This window comes from Carcharhinus amblyrhynchos, chromosome 3, assembly GCF_965287045.1.
Source record: "Carcharhinus amblyrhynchos chromosome 3, sCarAmb.v2.hapA, whole genome shotgun sequence".
Classification (NCBI taxonomy): Eukaryota; Metazoa; Chordata; class Chondrichthyes; order Carcharhiniformes; family Carcharhinidae; genus Carcharhinus; species Carcharhinus amblyrhynchos.
The window spans coordinates 119,112,325-119,131,495 of record NC_137326.1 but is presented as its reverse complement, the minus strand read 5'-3'; the positions used below and the strand labels follow the sequence as shown (position 1 = coordinate 119,131,495).

At 40.7% G+C, this 19,171-nt stretch overlaps 1 protein-coding gene across 11 annotated transcripts in view; it reads left to right on the top strand.

Moving 5' to 3' along the window:
• The window catches only part of mecom (MDS1 and EVI1 complex locus), a 738,436-nt gene that overhangs the window by 697,026 nt on the left and 22,239 nt on the right, over nt 1-19,171 (top strand). For 8 of the 11 annotated variants that reach the window (XM_080185870.1, XM_080185869.1, XM_080185875.1 and 5 more), the window contains 5 exons: nt 1,666-1,692; nt 4,657-4,823; nt 8,044-8,121; nt 12,751-12,920; nt 16,753-16,897. In XM_080185870.1, coding sequence (XP_080041996.1) covers nt 1,666-1,692; nt 4,657-4,823; nt 8,044-8,121; nt 12,751-12,920; nt 16,753-16,897 — 587 coding nt within the window. The remainder of the gene's footprint in view (nt 1-1,665; nt 1,693-4,656; nt 4,824-8,043; nt 8,122-12,750; nt 12,921-16,752; nt 16,898-19,171) is intronic. The other 3 variants (XM_080185874.1, XM_080185873.1, XM_080185871.1) reach the window with 1 other exon arrangement.

Genomic DNA, 19,171 nt, shown 5'->3' with positions numbered 1-19,171 from the left:
ATTTGTTTGGGGATTTCATTTTCGGCAGAATTACTGCCCCCCTCAGTCCGCTAGCCACCACCCAGACCATGACCATTACTTTTTCGATGCACTAAAGAAAAGTGAATTTGATGCAGCACGTTTGATGAGCTGTCCATATCCCACTAATTTTACTTTATTCCCAAAAGCTGGTCCTAGGATTTTTTTTTTGCTGTGCTAACAAGCAGCTTTCCTGGCTGGCAGCAATTTTGCTTGCCACCTCTTACTCTAGTTCCTACTGCGTTTAAGTTGTGAGAGTGGCTTGCACAACGCTGATCGACTGTCATGAGTATAAGCCTATGCTTGGTGACTGCCCTCCAATCTCTGACTGCAAACTACTTGCACATTATGGGACAGGAGCTCCACGAGTTTGACAAAACCATTTAGTAATTCATTCAAAGTCAAACCTTTTTGCTGCATTATTTGAGGCATTAAAAAATTCATTCTGACAAAAAAATGCAACCCCAACTTGAAAGATTTTAGGCTACACTTCTTCATTACAATTATCAAATGTAAGTTAGTTCCCTGCTCATTTTGCAGTACCTCATTGCTAATGCCACATATTTAATGTTTATTGAATTATGTCATTGAATTATGTTTGTGTAAAACAAAAATTGTTTCAAGTTAAGCTAAACATGGATTTATGATTTTGATTTAATATCTTTAAAAAGAATAACTCTTAATGTCAGATTTTTTGAGCTATGCTATCAATTGGATTTTATTTAAAATTCAAAATGTAGCTAATTAATAGATTACTTGTATTGCTGAATTATTTATGCACCTCGATAGATATTAGATGTTACAAAAAGTAATCAAACACAGGAAACTTGAATATAGGCTGACAGTATTTAGAAAAAAATGTCATAGGGGGTTTAGAAGGTAGTTTTTGGGAAAGTTCACTTAAATCTGCCTTTTTAGAGTATTACTTTGCAATTTTGTTTCAAATGATAAATTCATTCACATTATTTTAAAAATTATTTTGATTGGTTTAATTGATACTCGGGCACCAGCAGTAAGGAGTAACATTAGACAGTGTTACTACAATCTTTTATTTACATAAAGAAGAAAGAAAAGTACAGCACAGGAACAGGCCCTTCGGCCGTCCAAGCCTGTGCCGATCGAGATACCCTAAATAAACTAAAAAAAACCTTCAGCCCTTGCTGGGTACGTATCCCTTCAGGCCTTCCTATTCATGTACCCATCCAGATGCCTCTTAATATCATGCCTTTAATATGGTAAAACATCGTAAAGGAGTGTTAGCAAAGAATGTAAGTTGGAGAGAACCCCGAGCAAAAACTGGAACTGAAATAAACCCCCATTTAAAGAAGACAGGATCAGAAGGCGATAACAAAATAGAAGCGATGATGTTTCAGAATCCAGCTATCCTGGACATTACTTATTCTAGTTTTATGCTGGGAAAAGGAATACAAAACCTGGTGTCATCAATCTAACATCAAAAAAGCATTGCAAAGAAATGATTCGAGGCCTCCCTATTAACTCTGATGTTGAAGCTTTTGGGGGGCAAAAAAAATGTCATCAGCGGACATGCAAACAATATCATTTGTCATTTGTAAACAATTATGGCAGCTGAAAGAAACTCAGTTTGTGGATTGTAATTTATTCTTGTATTTTGGTCCTACTCCCTAGTTCCGCTTGCCTGATCAGAGAATTTGGGTAAGTTCCTCTGCTTATAATTCCAAACCATAATTCATAAGGATCAAAATGAAAGGTTTATTAAATGGCGCATAACTCACGATGATTTAAAATCCCCCGCCTCCCTCCCTACCCTCCACAAATAAAAATGTAAATGTTTGCCATTTTACTTCAGGATCAGATTGCATTACCATAATCACAAGCACTATTGAAGTAATTCACACAGTAGGCCGAGTTGTAAATCACTCCATCTGGTAACTCAAACGATAGCAGGGCCTCTCAAAAGCCACTTGTATTTTTTTCTCTGTCACCGATAGATTAGGGCCAGTGAATAGAAGAGTTTGTAATAATTGCTTAGGCCATTGTTGATCATATCTTCACTTTGACAAAAAAAGAGGTTAAAAATATTTGCTTTTGTCCCATAATGGCGACGTCTGCATACTTGATTTGTGCTGGGAATAGTGTTAAATGCTGGATTGCATCAGTACAAGGTTAACAGCCTCAGTGGGATTAGAAGGGGGATGGCATTATTTCCTTACTCAGACATCTGGCTGTTGATAAGATCAGTGATTGTGAGAAAGTAAATCACAAATTATTCAGCTGCTAAGTAATACTGTCATTCACTGATATTAAGTATGTCTTACATCTATATAGGGCAGTAACTGCTGTGATTTCACTCCCTGGGGACCGTTGAATAAATATGTTGGGGCTTTTTAAGCTGTTTGATCTGATATGTGCCTCTACCACATTAGAGCTTTATAAAAATAATATGCTTCAATCTTTCTTTGGAATTTGATAAGCCAATCCAAACCTGATCACATCACATTAGTTAATGGAACCAGTTACTTTCTGGCATAATTACGAAGGGTCCTAATTTTATTCCTCACCTGTGTTGATCATGTAGAGGGGCATTGCAGGAAGAACACTTTGGGTTATGACTTTATGCTGCCTAAGTGAGATTATCCCAGGGCTTTGCCGCAATTAGATAAATGACTAAACTCTCCAGTACTACAGAAAGGTCAGCCTATTGTCTCATTTGAATCTAAGAATTTGACGTTCTCTTTATTCCCAATATCCCAAAAAGAGAACTGTCTTTCTCTCAATTAATGTTTCCATTCATGTGTATTGTCCCTCGCATGACAACGTTACTGCTTGGTTATTGTATGTAACACTGTAAAAGAATTCTGCCTCGCAGATAATCAGAACATTTTGTCCTCCCAGGATATATACAGGTTAAACACTGTAAAGTTCCCTCACTTCATTTCCCATTAATAAAATTAACTGTTAATGTTACTAGAAATAAGGTTTAAAATATATACACCGTACTTACTATTGAAAGCACTGAAATTACTTCCAGTGGATATAATACACAGAAATGAGAATGCAAGGTGAACCCTTTCCCAAAAGTGCTTTATCCGTTAGAAATGTAAATGCCTTTTTTTCATTTCATTTGGTCCTTAGTACAATTGTTGCAGTTATTTTCCCTATTATTATGACTGCCCATTGCTGATAGATAAAACATAATTAATTTTAAATTTATGGAACTTGCAACTGAAGAAATATTGCAACAAATTTAAGGCATCTTAAAAATAATAACAACTGCAACTTCTTGGGTTAAATTCAGAGAGGCATAATTGAGATTTTCAACAATGATTATTGAATGTATCCCAGCTTCTCTTGTGATGTAATTCACACAGCCTAGCTATCCACCTCCTATCAACCTTCTCCTGAACCCTAGCAATCGTATTAACGTTAAGTCTCCCCCACCCCCCCCCCCGCAACCAGCAGATGGATATTACACTGGTAAAAATGGGTCGGCATAGTAACTACACATTTTATTTAGAGAAAAAAAAACTGCTCCTGTTCTCAGAATGATTTATTTCCAAACCATTTTCCAGAAACTGCTTCAGAGTATGAATTATTAATAAAACAACTTCCTATGTATTCATTATCCTTTCCCTTAACTAGTCAGTGTAAGACCTTTTTACCCTTTTGTCATAACTAGGTGACACAGGTTAAAGGTTTCTCTCTTTCTAATGTTTTAATTGTTATCCAGGCCTCTTCAGCTGTTTTAATATATTCTTGTTTAAAACAATATTTTGTACAAAAATGTATTTGTAATAAATACTGACACGATAACAATGCATAATATATGCATTTTGGCATTGCATTTTGTAGTGCATCATATAGATATAAATATATAATATATTTAAAATCTATGGATTGACAAAACATTGATGGGGGGGAAGAATTTCCTTGTAACACATAGCAGCATCATTATTACCTATGTCTGCCCTTTGATCTGTGATGTCAGCATCCTTCATATTGACAAATGTGCTGTCCAGTTGCATTGTGCAGGGAATGTTTTAGCAGCTATGAATGATTATGAATCAAGCCGGAGAGCAGGCAGACCTTAGTGCCTTCCAGTGCTTTCACATTTGCTGTGTGACAAGTAAATGCATCTAGACTTTCCTTGGAGATTTTCAAATGTTTGATGAAAGACGTTTCGCAAATTGGCAGAGGTGCCTTGTACAATGCAATTTGTAACTAGCATGGAGAGTTATAGCGTGAAAGGGAGAGGAGTGGGCGGTTGGAGCAGTCCACAGGTTATGGAATGAAGGTACTTACTGTAAATGTAAACAGTTAATTGGGCAAGTATAAATACATCAGCTGCTCCATTGCATAAGGAAGCAAATCGAAAAGAAATGTCCCTGTTAAATCCCCAATGCACAAGATAACTTCTCGACAAGCTGTGAGGCCTAATTGTATAATATTTATAAATTTATTTATAGTCTTCTCCGAGGCAAAAAAATACCTTTTTTATCTGGTTAAATATTTCAATAAGTGTCAATAATTTCACAAGCCATGACTTATTTAGCTGTGCGGTTGGGAAATTAATACCTGTATTTTGTATTTAGGTGTGACTCTTGATAAAATGTAATTTCTTTTCTGTCTCTCTCCTCCACTTCTCTCCCTACATGTCAGATGTCAGCGATTGAGAACATGGCAGAGAAGCTGGAAGGTTTCAGTTCACTGAAGCCAGAGGCCAATGACCTCCTACGGTCTGTCCCTTCAATGTTTGATTTTAGGGCTCCCCCGTCTGTCATTCCTGAAAGCCTACTGCGAAAGGGGAAGGAGCGGTATACCTGCAGGTAATTATGGTTCCTGCAAAAAAAGGCAAATATGGCGGCAGCAACACTTGCATTTTCTTCTGCAAATAATGTAATGAAATAAAGCAAATGGCTGCTGTGTTTTTGCCATCTTGTAACAAGATTGAAAATGGGGAATGTATAACTTTCCTTTTGGAAGATATCAACTATCAGTTTTATATGCTCAACTAATCAACTGTCAATGCATTTTTGTAAAAGTAGCAAAGGATTTCCCAACAGGACCACTTGATAGGGTGGATTGGAGCTCAATTCCCATCCATCTAGCACTGCTAGTAGTGGAATCTAATTTCCTCATTGACGTGAATATCATATGCCCTTTTAGAAACATTGCCATCTATTCTCTTAAAAAAAATAAATTAGTGACTCCCACATTGCAGTTGACTGAGTACTGATTCCAAATGGCCCTGCTAAGTTTGGGTTTCTTGCAAGTGTGAGTCACACTCCACCCTCTTTCCCCAACCAAAGAAGATAGGATCTGTTGAAACTGCAGCCAGATGTTTCAATTCAAGTCCCTGCCTACCTTTATAATAAAGGTCTCCAGAACTGCAAAACATTCCATCACTATATTAGCAAATAGGCTGATCATATCCAGTCCTTTTGTCGTTTTGTTTGCTGAAATAGACTGTTATGTCAATCGCAGAACTTAGTAAAACCACTGATCTTTGGGTTAAAATGAGATGATTAAATTGTGTTAATTTATGATGCATATAAACACTCGAGCAGACATGATTCTCTCAGGATATTTTTACCTTGGACAGTGAACTGGTCGAGCAGATTATGTTAATAACTATTTACATCTATTTCAATAGAAATGAAAATTGTGACAATTCTGTGGTAGGAGAAGATGCTGCAGACCAATATTGGTCAAAGGTTTTTTGATTCTTTCACGGGATGTGGGTGTCACAGTCAAGCCCAGGATTGCCCATCCCTAATTGGCCTTGAACTGAATAGCTTGCTAGGCCATTTCAGAGGGCAATTAGGAGTCGCCCGTTACTGTGGATCTGGTGTCACATGTAGGCCAGACCAGGTGAGGACAACAAATTGCCTTCCCTAAAGCAAACTGACGATAGTTTCATGGTCACCATTACTGAAACTAACTTTTAACTTCAGATTTTTATGAATTGGATTTACATTTGAACCTGTGTCCCCATAGCATTAGCCTGGGTCTCTGGATGACTAGTCCAGTGACATTACCATTACACCACCATCTCTTCCAATGCAGGGTCGAGGAAGATTGCAAGGTTAGGAAGGGGCAATGTCATGAAAACACGATTGATTATAAAATCCTCAATGTGTCAGGGGTTAAGTGACTAATGGAGGCCATCAGAATAGGTGAATGGGATTTAGACAGTGGTGATCTGAAGGGATTAGAGGTACGTTAAATGTGTTTTTTTTGGGAAACCAGTAAGAATGGTTGAATCAAGAAGTGATAAAGATGCAAATGTGTGTTTCCGAGGCAGTGGAGGTGAAATAAGACCAGCAACTGTTGATGTTTTGGGGAGGAATCTAAGCAGCTATGGTAATGGGATGATGTAGAGTTTTGAAGTTCAGTTCAGAATCCACCCGGATAGTGAGTTTGTGCATTGTCGGGATGGACGTCCATGCGGCATGATTGCATCAGGGGTTAGAGTATGGAGCTCATGGTGGAACCAAAGAATTACTCTGGCCTTTTCAACGTTGAGCTGCAAAAGATTAATCTGCACAAGAGATTAGATATGTCCACCCAACTACATGGTGACGATCAAGCAATCAGGATTGGAAGTGGACAGGTAAAACTGGTACGTTTTCTGCAGGGCCCAACTGGTAGCTGACCTCAAGTTAAATGAGTAATTTCCCATATTTTTATGAACTCCTTTAATCAGGTCTTATCTACATGTTCTGGCCCAAATAGTACTGTGACCTCAGGAGATAATTGCAATGTGATAAGTTCTCCACTACTCTACTTTTGAAGTCAGCAGTTTACTGAATACTGGATTTACTGAAAACCCCATACTCTGGCTAATTCTGTACTCATCCTTCAAACTGGCTGGGACTGTACTCCAGCCTGTCTGGTACTGTGACCAGTAAACAAATTGAGAGACAGTCTGGTTTGACTCATTTGATCATGACTAATTTTATCATCTGCGCATTGTGTACTTGGATGAAAATCAGACACAATTGTTTTTGTTGTGTCTATATATGATTATATAATTTCAGAACACAAATATTATTCATATGTGGTTTATGAGGAGAGCACAAGGCATTGGGTCATTAACCTGCTCCTTCACAGCGATTTATAATGTGCCATCCTCTTCTGCAGCCAATTACTAATCTCCATTTTGTCTTGTGATAGAGTGCTGAGCAGAAACCAATGCCTCACCCCAGGGAAGGAGGGAGAATCAGAGGATCCCACTAGGCTGCCCTTACCTCTGGGTGCTCAGTTTTGGAATGACACTGGTGGGGGTGCACAGTGGTTCGTACTGCTGCCTCACAGCGCCAGGGACCCAGATTCAATTCTCGGCTTGGGTCACCGTCTGTGTGGAGTTTGTATGTTCTCCTGTGTCTGCGTGGGTTTCCTCCGGGTGCTCCGGTTTCCTCCCACAGTCCAAAAATGTACAGGATAGGTTGATTGGCCATGATAAATTGCCCCTTTGTGTCACAGGGGCTAGCAGGGTAAATATGTGGGGATAGGGCCAGGGTAGGATTGTTAGTTGATGCAGGTCCGATAGGCCGAATGGTCACCTTCTGCACTGTAAAGATTCTATGATTCTACGGACCGTGGACAAAATAGCATTCTTACCTGGAGATGGTGTACAAGGCAGGATGGGGACCAGGAAAGTGAGTGAGTTCAAAGAAAGCAGCCTGTAATAAGGGAGCATTAGCGCAGAACAGAAAACAATTGGGGATTTAATATCGTGTGTTCCTTTGAACAATTTCTGAAAACCCCTTTTGCTCCCGATTTCAGGAGGTGACAGCCAAAGTACTTAGTTGCCAGGAAAAGCTCTGTTCTGTTTCCTGCCTAACGACATTCAGATTGCTGTAATTAGAAAAAGAGGTTTCCTTTCAAGATGAAATTAACCACTCGAATCATTATTTATAAATAAACGGCATTTTGCAAAAAATCTTTCCCTACTCCCTGTGCACCAAACAAAGTAATGCAAGCTAAATTCCATGTCTGTTCCTTGTAACAATCTGTCTGATCTTGTTTCTCTTCCTCTCACAGATACTGCGGTAAGATTTTCCCAAGATCGGCAAACCTGACCCGGCATCTTCGGACACACACTGGAGAGCAACCTTACAGGTTAAAATCAGCATATTATTACAAGTTATCACCGTATCCCAGGTCTAAGATGTTCCTGTGTGGAAGTTGCTCCCTTACTTGAGACATTTGCCAGTCAGTTTTTTTCAGAAAATAGTCACAGCTCTGACATTTTTGCACATGCAAGAAGATCTTATTAATACACTGTATTTCACAGTGTGCGCGCGCACACACAAATGGGGTGAATGCTTTTATCTTAGCTTTGAGGGCACTAATCTAAGTTGTCACATTAAATAGTGTATTGTGTGTCATGTTTAGTCTATTAATATGCCATTGACAGAGCCTCTGAATCAGAGTCCAATGTAATTAAACACTTTAAAGCACAAATGGGAATATGTGTGTCAAAAGGTACTAATTATAATTTTTTTGAAAATTTATCAAACTCTCATTACAAGAGACGGAAGTTGCTTTAAACATTCACTTGTAACTGGAAAACATCCTCACGTGCAAACTTAGAGATTCATTTAGTTCCTCTTGGCTCAGTGTGCTTGACCTTGTTTTTCTGGAACATTTTCCCACGTATGATCCAATAATCATGTTATTTAACCTTATACATTTTTGCACTTGGTTTAATGGGTACCTCTCCTTCTGAAACTTCCTGTAGTGAGCTGGAACAGAAGGATCACAACCAGCGATCCCAAAGAAGTACCTAGCCTGCATGCTATCAGAAAACATCCAGTCCCCCGCATTAATAGATCACTCACCACTTACTCACCAGTTAGGTTTTTTTTCACACATGCAATAAATTCTGTGCCGTACTGAGGGAGTGTGGCACTGTCAGAGGTGACATCTTTCAGATGAGGCCTTAAATTGAGGCCCCATCTTAAGTGGAGGCAAAAAAAATCCCACAGCATGTTTTGAAGAAGAGCAGGGAAGCTTCCTGCCCAGTGTTTATCCCTCAAGCAACAACATCCCAAAGACCAATTATCTGATGTCTGTCGCATTACTGATGATGAGAATTTGTTGTGAGCGAATTGGCGGCCTTGTTTCCTACATTCCAACAGTGATTACACTTCAAAAGTACCTTATAGAAGCTCGAAGCAGGAGTAGGCCCTTCCCACCTGCTCTGCCATTTATTTTGATCATGGCTGATCATTGAATTCAATATCTTGATCCACCCTTCCTTTCCCTCTCTCCCACCACCCTCTATATCCTTAATGCCATTAGCTCCAAGAGCTATATCTAATTTCTTGTTGAAATCACACAACATTTTGGCCTCAGCTACTTTCTGTGCTACTGAATTCCACACATCCATCAGCCTGTGGGGAAAGAAATTTCTCCTCACCTCAGTTCTAAAAAGTTTAATCCTTATCCTCAAACTATGACCCCTGGCTCTGGATTTTCCCACCATTGGGAACATTCTTTTTGAATCTAGCCTGTCTAATCCTGTTGAATTTTATAAGTTTATTTTATAAGATGCCCTTATTGGCTGTATAGCACTTTGGAAAATCCTGTCATCTTTATGCAGGACAGAACTAAACCCTGTGCCAATTTATCTGCCTAGATACCCCTAGATTGTAATCCATTGCTAGCATGTTTTTTGGATAGCAATATCTCCTAATATCTTTAGAGTTATTCAGATTATTTTGTCTTGTAGGGTCTTGATCAAACATATGATAATGACAGACAGAAATGCACCATCTTGCTGATCTAGCTTGTCCTACACGTCTGATGGCTAAGCCATCATGACCCAAAACTTACCAATGACTAGACACTTCACAGCTGACCCAAGCACTGCACCAGTGATGCAGTCCCCTCCCCCCGTTCTCACCTAAACCCACCCAGTTAGGTTATCTCTTGGAAAAGTCAGAATTGCAGAGGAACATTTCCTGGAAAATTCCTCTCCAACCACTTCAGGCAAGTGAAGCCTGTTCAGGAGATCACATGGAGCGTGTGTTGTATGTTAATCATCTGCAGACTGTAACGCCTTACAGTTCACAGAGAGACCTAACCGGTAACACATGTGCAAATGTAACAAACAAATTGCGGTAGATTGTCAACTTATGCACTACTTTCTTCCCCTCCCAACCCATTTTCCGCAACCCCCGCCCCCCCCACAAACCCCACCACCTAGCCCCTGGCACTAAACTGGCATGGTAGATTGGTAGCCCAAAATAGAAATAGCCTGCTTCTCGCTTCCACTCAGTTGAAATGAAAATCAGAAGGGTTCTATAATGTTCAGCCAATTGGCAACACTCAGGAAAATCTGTTTCATTACTTGACAATAAGCTATGTTTAATTAACTCCGTCAACAGCAAATGTACATAATCACTTGTCTGCTTTTAACTTGCCCAGCCCCTCACACCAAACTCCCAAACTGAGTAAAAATGGGGACTCGGCAACATTCTTACACACGCAGGTAGTGCAGCAGTAAAGATTGCTTATGGAAAGTTCCAGCCAAGGGCAACCCATGGTTAATGACTACAAGGGATCCTTGTAACAACAGAAAGCCTCTAAAATGCTGTGCAATCCAAATTGTAGGCTGTGCAATCAGCAAAGAGATTTCCACTGATAAGGCAGGGAAAAGTGATTTGGAACATTCCGCATGGCCTGCCCCCAAGGCTGTGCTGTTCCCGAGTATGCGGGGCTGTGTGGAACTAGATTGCACCATTCATGGTTTATATATAACTGCAATCATGACGCAGGTTACACGTCTCTAATGCTTTGCGAGACTGAAGCAATTAGCACTGCATTAAATAATTTTCACAATGAAAAATCGCCATGCTTCATTATGTGACAGATATATTTTTTTGAAGTCATCAGGAGGAAGTAAGTTGAAAAATAAGGGTGATGAAGTCTGCTGGCAATCTGCCAGAAACAGCAGTCAGAATAATTATTCTATGTCTGTGTAACAGCTTATGGAGAAATACAGTAAAGGCCCAAGGGACTTTAAATGACTGCAGGGCATGAAAACCGATGCCTCAAGTACCAGCTTGATAGACTAAACTGCATACGCTGGCACAGAATTAAACACTTACTCTGTTTATTGCAATCTTTTTTTGGAAGATAACAAGAGCTTCCTTTGGGACTGGCAATTGAGTGAGTTAATCGTGGAAGAAGAAAAGATGTAATCACTGGACACAATTTTGCATGAAAAATCTTGGCCTTCTTTGCCATTCTTTAGAAGCTGCATCACACAGGATAGAGCAAACTGAGCAATTTCTAAATGTGTCATGTTACCAAAGGCGTAGAATCACAGAGGCCCCGCACACTCGCCAACAGGCAGAAAAGAAGAAACCAGTATGTCTGGGCTAGGGTTGCTAACCCGCCTAGATTGACCTGGAGTCTCCAGGATTTGAAGATCAATCTCGCGGAACACTGCTGTGGGCAATTGTGGAGAAAAATTATCAAGACATTAAAAAAGATTGTTGCTTTGCCATTTTCCTTGATCATTTTGCTTCACAAGATCTAAGAAATATTGAACATGGAGAAACAAAGGCTATTTGACTGAGAGTTGAGCAATTTCCAATTGGATAGTGAGACCTTTTGCCTTCCAATTGGCTTTGGAAGGCAGTAAATCATCAGGATCGATGTGTTGGCTGACTAATGTCTGGAGCTTAGGAGTACATCATGTGATGAAACCTCCAGGAATAGATATAATTGCAGTTGGCAACCCCAATCTGGGCTAAGTGCCCCGATTGTGTAACTTCTATTCTGAAGACTTATCTGTCAGGGAACATCACACAGCTGTATGATTCAGTGTTGCAGCTCCGTCTGTGTGTCCACAGTGGAGCCACTAATCATCTAATTACATGGAGCACACAGTATAGAAACACGACCTTTCTCTTTATACGCAGTGACCTTTACTATCTCCCACCTCCTCATGATCTTCAGGTGAAAATGAAAGGCTCCTTCATATTCAGTGGCAACAAAGTTCATTAGTTGGGGAGGGAGGAAACAGTTTATTTCCTCACCCCTCTCCTCTACTCGGTAGAAAATGTTCTACTGTCCATTAATCACCCCACCCAGGGAGTGCAAGAGTGTTGCTTAAAAACAGACAAGCTGACCACAGTTTGCCTTGGATTGGCACGACATGTACATTTGATAAAATTTAAGGGAAGGCATGACTGGCCAGGAGCATCCAGACCAAGATTATTGCACTATACTGATGTATATGGAGTGCCCAGTGCTACAACCAAATCACAGTACATGAACCAAGCAATAAAAGTTTCTTCCTCCAGACTAACCAGCATACTACATCTCTTCTGATTTCTAAAGTGCTTCCAGTGAGTATTCTGGAACTCTAAGATGCCATAGTTGAGAAGAAATGCTTTGAACGGGACAACAGATGTTCACGACCATATTGAGATAATTTAACCAATACTTACCCCTATCTCTTTAAAGAAGCACATGCATTTGTTTACTTTTCTTACTTTAGATCCTATATTATTTTGAGCCCTTTGAATAGAACTCTACCTCAATATAATTTAAACATGTTAAGCTCTGGCAAACCAGTTTGATTCAAGGCATTATATTGAACAAGATCTCTATTGCCGGCATAACATGTAAGTTGTTTTTTCCAGCATTAAGTTACAAAGGTTTTCAAAACCGTGAACATGAGTTTGATCTTAAGAAATATTACTCATCCGCCATCCTTTTTTTCTTTTAAAGGTGTAAATACTGTGATCGCTCATTCAGTATCTCTTCCAATCTGCAACGGCATGTTCGCAACATTCACAACAAGGAAAAACCATTCAAGTGTCACCTGTGTGACAGGTGCTTCGGTCAACAGACCAATCTGGACAGACATCTGAAAAAACATGAGAATGGAAACATGTCAGGTATGCAAGCAAAACTCAGATTGGGCTTTGGCATTGAGATTTGCCTTTGAACTTTTGGACTGTAGTACTGAGTATTTCCATTGAGTTATTTCTTTTTTAAAAAAAAAGAAAATAGCTTCATAGATTAAAGGGTGGATTCCACATGTGCAGCGAGATCCCAATCTGAGGCTGATCACATCCTGCAAAGGAATGAGAAAATAAGACTACAATTTGTCCCTGGTGTGTGGGTCGTGTGACACTGGTACCAGACTGGAAACGCATCGTCTCCCCGTCATTTGTTATTTAGGAAGCAGTAACGGGACAGGAGGCAGACACAAAGATCAGTAAGCTACTTTAATTTGCAAAGGGGCAGACGGTGGGAAGGTCCGTTGAGCTCGGGTGGGATTTTCTGGTCTCTGGCCAAGCGAGGCCATAAATCTCTGGTCAGCAGGTCTGGCAGCATTTGTGGAGAGAGAGAGTTCATGGCAAAATCTTACCAAAAAGTGCAAAAGCGTCAGGTTGTGGCAGCACAAGTGAATATTTAAATACTTCTGAAATCTAATGAGGGTGCCTGTCTCCAGCACTCGGTGAGTTCCAGACTCCCACCACCCTCTGGGTGAAAAGAATTCTCCTCAACTCCCCTCTTAGTCTTCTACTCCTTATCTCAAATCTATGCCCCCTGGTTATTGACCCCTTTTACTAATGCAAAAAAGCCCTTCTGACCCACCCTAACTCTGCAACTCATAATATTGTACACTTCTATCGGATCCCCTTTTAATCTTCACAGCTCCAAAAAAAAACAGCCCTATCCTATCCAACCTCTCCTCATAGTTCAGACCCTCCAGCCCAGGCAGCATCTTTGTAAATCTCCTCTGCACCCTCTCCAGTGCAATCACATCATTCCTACAATATGGTGACCAGAACTGCATGCAGTATTCCAGTTGTGGCCTAACCAGCATTTTCCAGCATGATTTCCCTGACTCTGTGGCCCGACTGGAATCGGTGAGGGGCAGACAGTGGAAAGGTCCATTGACCTCAGGTTGGATTTTATAGTTTCAGGATGAGTGAGGCTGTAGAATCCCACCCTGTGCCTTGGCTAATAAAGGCAAGGCTCCTCTGTGCCGCCTTATTCATCCTATCCACCTGCCCTGCCACTTTCAGGGATCTATGGATATGCACTCCAAGGACTGATCTTCAGTACTTTCCAGGGTCCTACCATTCATAGTGCAATCCTTTGCATTGTTAGCCCTCGAGTGCATTATCTCTCTCTTTTCTGGGTTGAATTCCATTTGCCACTGATCTGCCCACCTGACCAATCCATTGATATCTTCCTGCAATCTACTGCTATCTTTTTTGCTATTAACAATCCTACCAATTTTTATGACATCTGCAAACTTCTTGATCATAGCCCCTACATTCAAGTCCAAGTCATTAATATGCACCACAAAAAACAAGGGTCTCAGCACAATCCTGCGAAACCCCAATGGAAACGGATTTCCAGTCACAGGAATATCTTTCTATCATCCTCTGCTTCCTGTCTGTCAGCCAGTTTTGGATCTAATGTGACACTTTGCCTTGGATCCCATGGGCCCTTACTTTCTTGACCAGTCTGCCATGAGGGACCTTATCAAAAGCTTTACTAATGTTTATATAGACCACATCAAATGCATTATCTGAATCAATAATTCTGTCTCAAAAACCGTCTCAAAAAAATGTTATTAAATTTGTCAAACACAAATCCATGGTATCACTGATTAATCCATTTCTATCTAAGTGAAGGTACACTCTGTTGTTCAGAATTCTTTTCTAGTGACTTCCCCACCACCAAGGTTAGATTGACTGGTGTATAATTTCCTGGTCTATCCCTGCCATCCTTTTTTTAATAATGGGACAACATTAGCAGTCTTCTGGCACCTCACCTGTGGTCAGAGGATTTAAAAATTACAGCCAATGCCTCCTGATATATCACCTTTTGGCATAAATTTCATCCAGGCCCACGGATTTGTCCACTTTGAAGGCTGTTAAACCTGCTAATCCCTCTTCCTCCTCTATGCTAATCTCCTCTAACATTTTACAGCCCTCCACGCTGACACCAACAACTGCGTCATCCTTTTCCATTGTGAAGACCGACACACAGTATTCATTGAAGATATACCCACGTCTTCTGGGTTTGCACACAGATTGTCTATATATGGCAGTAAGATTGAACACAGTATTTTAAAGGCCTCACTGCTCAGTACTTTCCTGGCAGAATACATTTAAGCTCTCCCCATTATTTATAAATTCCTAACTTGAGACCTCTGTATCTCTGAAACCTGGCTGCGTAATTCAACATGGCTGCCAAGGTCGTCTTGCCATTTACCTGAAAAATGTTGGCGTACATCAATCATTATTCATTCAACATTGTACATGCCCATTACATATCAATAACAGAGTGGAACAACTTCTTTCAAGCTGAAGTTTGTATAGCCTTCCTTCTATTTCTAAGTGAAAGTAGATGTGCTACACAAAACAGGAAGATAACAGTTTGTTTTGGCACAAAAGACACTGTAACCGGAGTGTTACGCTGACGTGTTATACTAACTGGACCCTCGCCAGTATAAAATGTCATCTTGATCCAGTGAAAATAGGTGTTGGACAAGTAAGACCATCAGCTGGTGTTTCATGGTTGTAATTTTTTTTTTCATCCTTTTCAGCCAGACATCTCTTAATCATGGTAAACTGGGGAAACGCTTGTCAGTGAAACAATACCAATGATAAAAGTCCAACTACGAAGGAAAAGTAAATTGGACTCAGACAGCTCTGCAGTCAATGCTGAAGAAATCCTAAAGGGGCTATTGTTACCATTATCAAAGGTTTTGGGCATAATGTATGTTTTGGAGCAGATGAGAACAGCTCCCTTCCAAAACATCTGCTTAGAAATTCCAAGCTGGTGCAAGACGTTTTGGATTCTTGTGCATTTTCGTTTAGTTTAACCTTGGTTATGAATTTCATATGCAATTTGTTGCAATTAATGGCATCGCTGATTGAATGACTGTGTACTGTGCTGGTTGTAAACATGGGGTCGGATGTCAAATTCCTCTTAACAAAAAACAAAAGAGAACCTGTTTTTCTTGGCAATTAACGGCCAACTGGTGAAATCGCTGCCCTGAAACTATTAGCATCCAAACACATTATGTGCGCATACGAAATGTTAAAAGTGGTCTGAATCCATTTACAATAAATGGGTCGATGCCTCCTGGTTGAAAGATCAATGTTGGATAAATATGTTTAAACAATAATGAATTATTATCCCACTGCTTAATTTCAGGGCCCACATGTTTCAACGTCACTGTTCCCGGTCATTTTATCATTTAGGCTGTTTACACCGGAGGTGATGTAGGGGTGAAATTCCTCAGACCTGCTCCTGTTTCACCAGTGTCACACCGGTAGAAGTTTGTAAACTTACCTGTTTTCCCGTGGTAACCACTTTGGAGTGGCGCGAAATCACAGTGGTGGCCCACAGCGTCAGGGATCCGGGTTCGATTCCCAACTTGGGTCACCTGCCTGTGTGGAGTTTGCACGTTCTCCCTGTATCTGCATGGGTTTCTTCCCACAGTTCGAAAGACTTTACTGGTTAGGTGCACTGGCCATGATGAATTCTCCCTCAGTGTACCCGAACAGGCACCGTAGCGGAGCAAGGAAATCGTCACGTAATTTCATTACAGTGTTGATTTAAGCCTACTTGTGACTTTAAAACAGTACAAAAACAATTCTCCAAATATTTGACTGTACAATTTCCCCTCTTTTTAGGTGACTGCCCCCTCTCAGCCAAAAAGAAGCTAAAATATTCAATGTTGTCGATTTTCCACAGGTACTGCAACATCTTCACCTCATTCCGAAATAGATAGCAGCAGTGCCATTCTGGATGACAAGGAAGATTCCTACTTTACAGAAATCCGGAATTTCATTGGAAACAGCAACTACACTGAACATTCCCCAGGGCCCTTGGAGGAGAGGTGAGGAACATACCTTGCTGACAAAGCAGAAGCTGGTTTCCGTGTTCAAGTGGGAATCATTTTATTGCCCTATTCCAAATGCATTTTAATTATTTCTTAAATTCATTCATGGGACACGGGCATTGCTGGCTGGCCAGCATTTATTGCCCATCCCTGGTTGCCCTTGTTCAGAGGGCAGCTGAGAGTCAACCACATTACATGTGACTCCAGAGTCACAGCAGGTCAGACCAGGTAAGGACAACATATCTCCTTCCCTAAAGGACATTAGTGAACCAGATGGGTTTTTCCAACAATCAGCAATAGTTTCATGGTCATCAGTAGATTCTTAATTCCAGATTTTTTTTTAAACTGAATTCAAACTCCACCGTCTGCCGTGGTGGGATTTGAACCCAGATCCCCAGAACGTTAGCTGAGTTTCTGGATTAATAGTCTAGCGATAATACAAATAGGCCAATGTCTCCCCAATTTTGATGTGTTTTTTTCCCACCTTTGCCAATTAGGGCACCAGGGTATCAAAACGCAACAGCGTGTAAGTGTATTAAGTACTGTTGCAGGAAGGCAGATGCTGCAGGAACTTAAGACCTGTGACCAGAGCTGGCACCAGATCCACTTTGTGGCTCTGAGGATAGAACAGATACAGTACAGTATACCTCAAATGGAGTTGTGTTCCTAATGTACATCCATGAGGGGCTGGCTGAGGAGCAGTATAGAAACTGACCAAAAAGCAGGAAAATCTGACATGGATCTGAATCAGAATTCTTCCATAGAATCCTTTTCAGTGCAGAAGGAGGCCATTCAGCCCATTGAGTCTGCACAAACTCTCCAAAAATAGCATCTTACCCAACCCACACTATCCCGCTCCCACCTTACCCAGACCCTACCCTCTCTTCCAATCCGCCCTCAGTCTCCTCTCCCCACAATCCTCCTAACCTGCGGGGCAATTTAACATGGCCAAGCCACCCAACCGATACATCTTTGGACTATGGGAGGAAACCCATGCAGACACTGGGAGATTATGCAAACTCCAGACAGGATGCCACCCGAATTGAACCCAGATCCCTGGCGCTGTGAGACAGCAGAGCTAACCACCGCGCTATGCTTGTTGATGCTGTCAAAGATGGGAGGGCCAGGAGAAGAGAAGGGATGTGGGGGTAACTCTGACTCGCAGACTGCCGGAGAGAGACAAACACATACATCCAGCAAAAAGATTTGGTTCTTTTCATGCAGGGATTGCTTCAGTCCTTAGTCACTCAACACACAATTAGCCCGTCAGAGTCAAACAGTGATTTGAATGAATCTGTGGCCTGATCTCCTGTTTTACAGATGTACAATGCAGTCTGCCTGTGGAGTTGCAGCATTTGAGAGCTGCACTGAAAAGGGATACCTCCCTTTTTAATCATTTACACCTGCACCTCATTATGGACACTGAAATCAAAAGGATATTTCTGGCATCATTATGTCAACAACATTTTTGTTATTTTAATTTATTGGCTTGCTTGTAATGGAATCGTATATCGTTATCCATTCAGCTGTAATTCGTGCTCATATGTCGTTAAGTAGGTAGATTTAACTTTCGAATTTTTCTTCCTTGAAATCAAATTTTTGATGGATAACAAAATGCATCCATGCTGTGTTATGGTATTAATCTAACAATACACAAGGTGACAATTTTTTGTGGGGTATATTTAAACAGTCTCTTGGAGACCTGGATAATTCCATTCATTGTGACAGTGAATGAGTATGGCTCTGACCCTTACTGTTTGTAGTTTTGCCGTAAAATTAAAATGTTATTAACAAGAACATCTAACAAGATCACATATGACTCCTCGTGAAAAGTGACTGTGTTCCAGATGCTCACAGGTCACATGCTAATTAGGTACCTTGATTGCACTCAGAATATCTCATGGCAGCTGAGGTGTACAGGCCAATGCAATGTTCAGTTGAAATCTCCGGTTATTCAAGCACAATCCATCAACTAGGAAACTGTAGAGGTGTTGGAATAAACTCTTCATATCGGTTTTCACCAAGTGAAGACTGCAGGCAAGTTCCAGCCCTACTTGTTCCAGAAATCTAAAACAGATGTATAGCTTGGTAAAGCGTGTTATTGAGAAGTACGGGAATGAAAGGACCACAGGGATGCCTGGCCAAGGGGAACTACATTGTGGAATTGTCCACAGAAATGAGCAAGGAAGTGCAATGCAAAGTTGGTTAATATTTTTGTATGAGTTCTACAAAAGGAAGAATGTATCTTCATGCAAATGGATGATAGGAAAC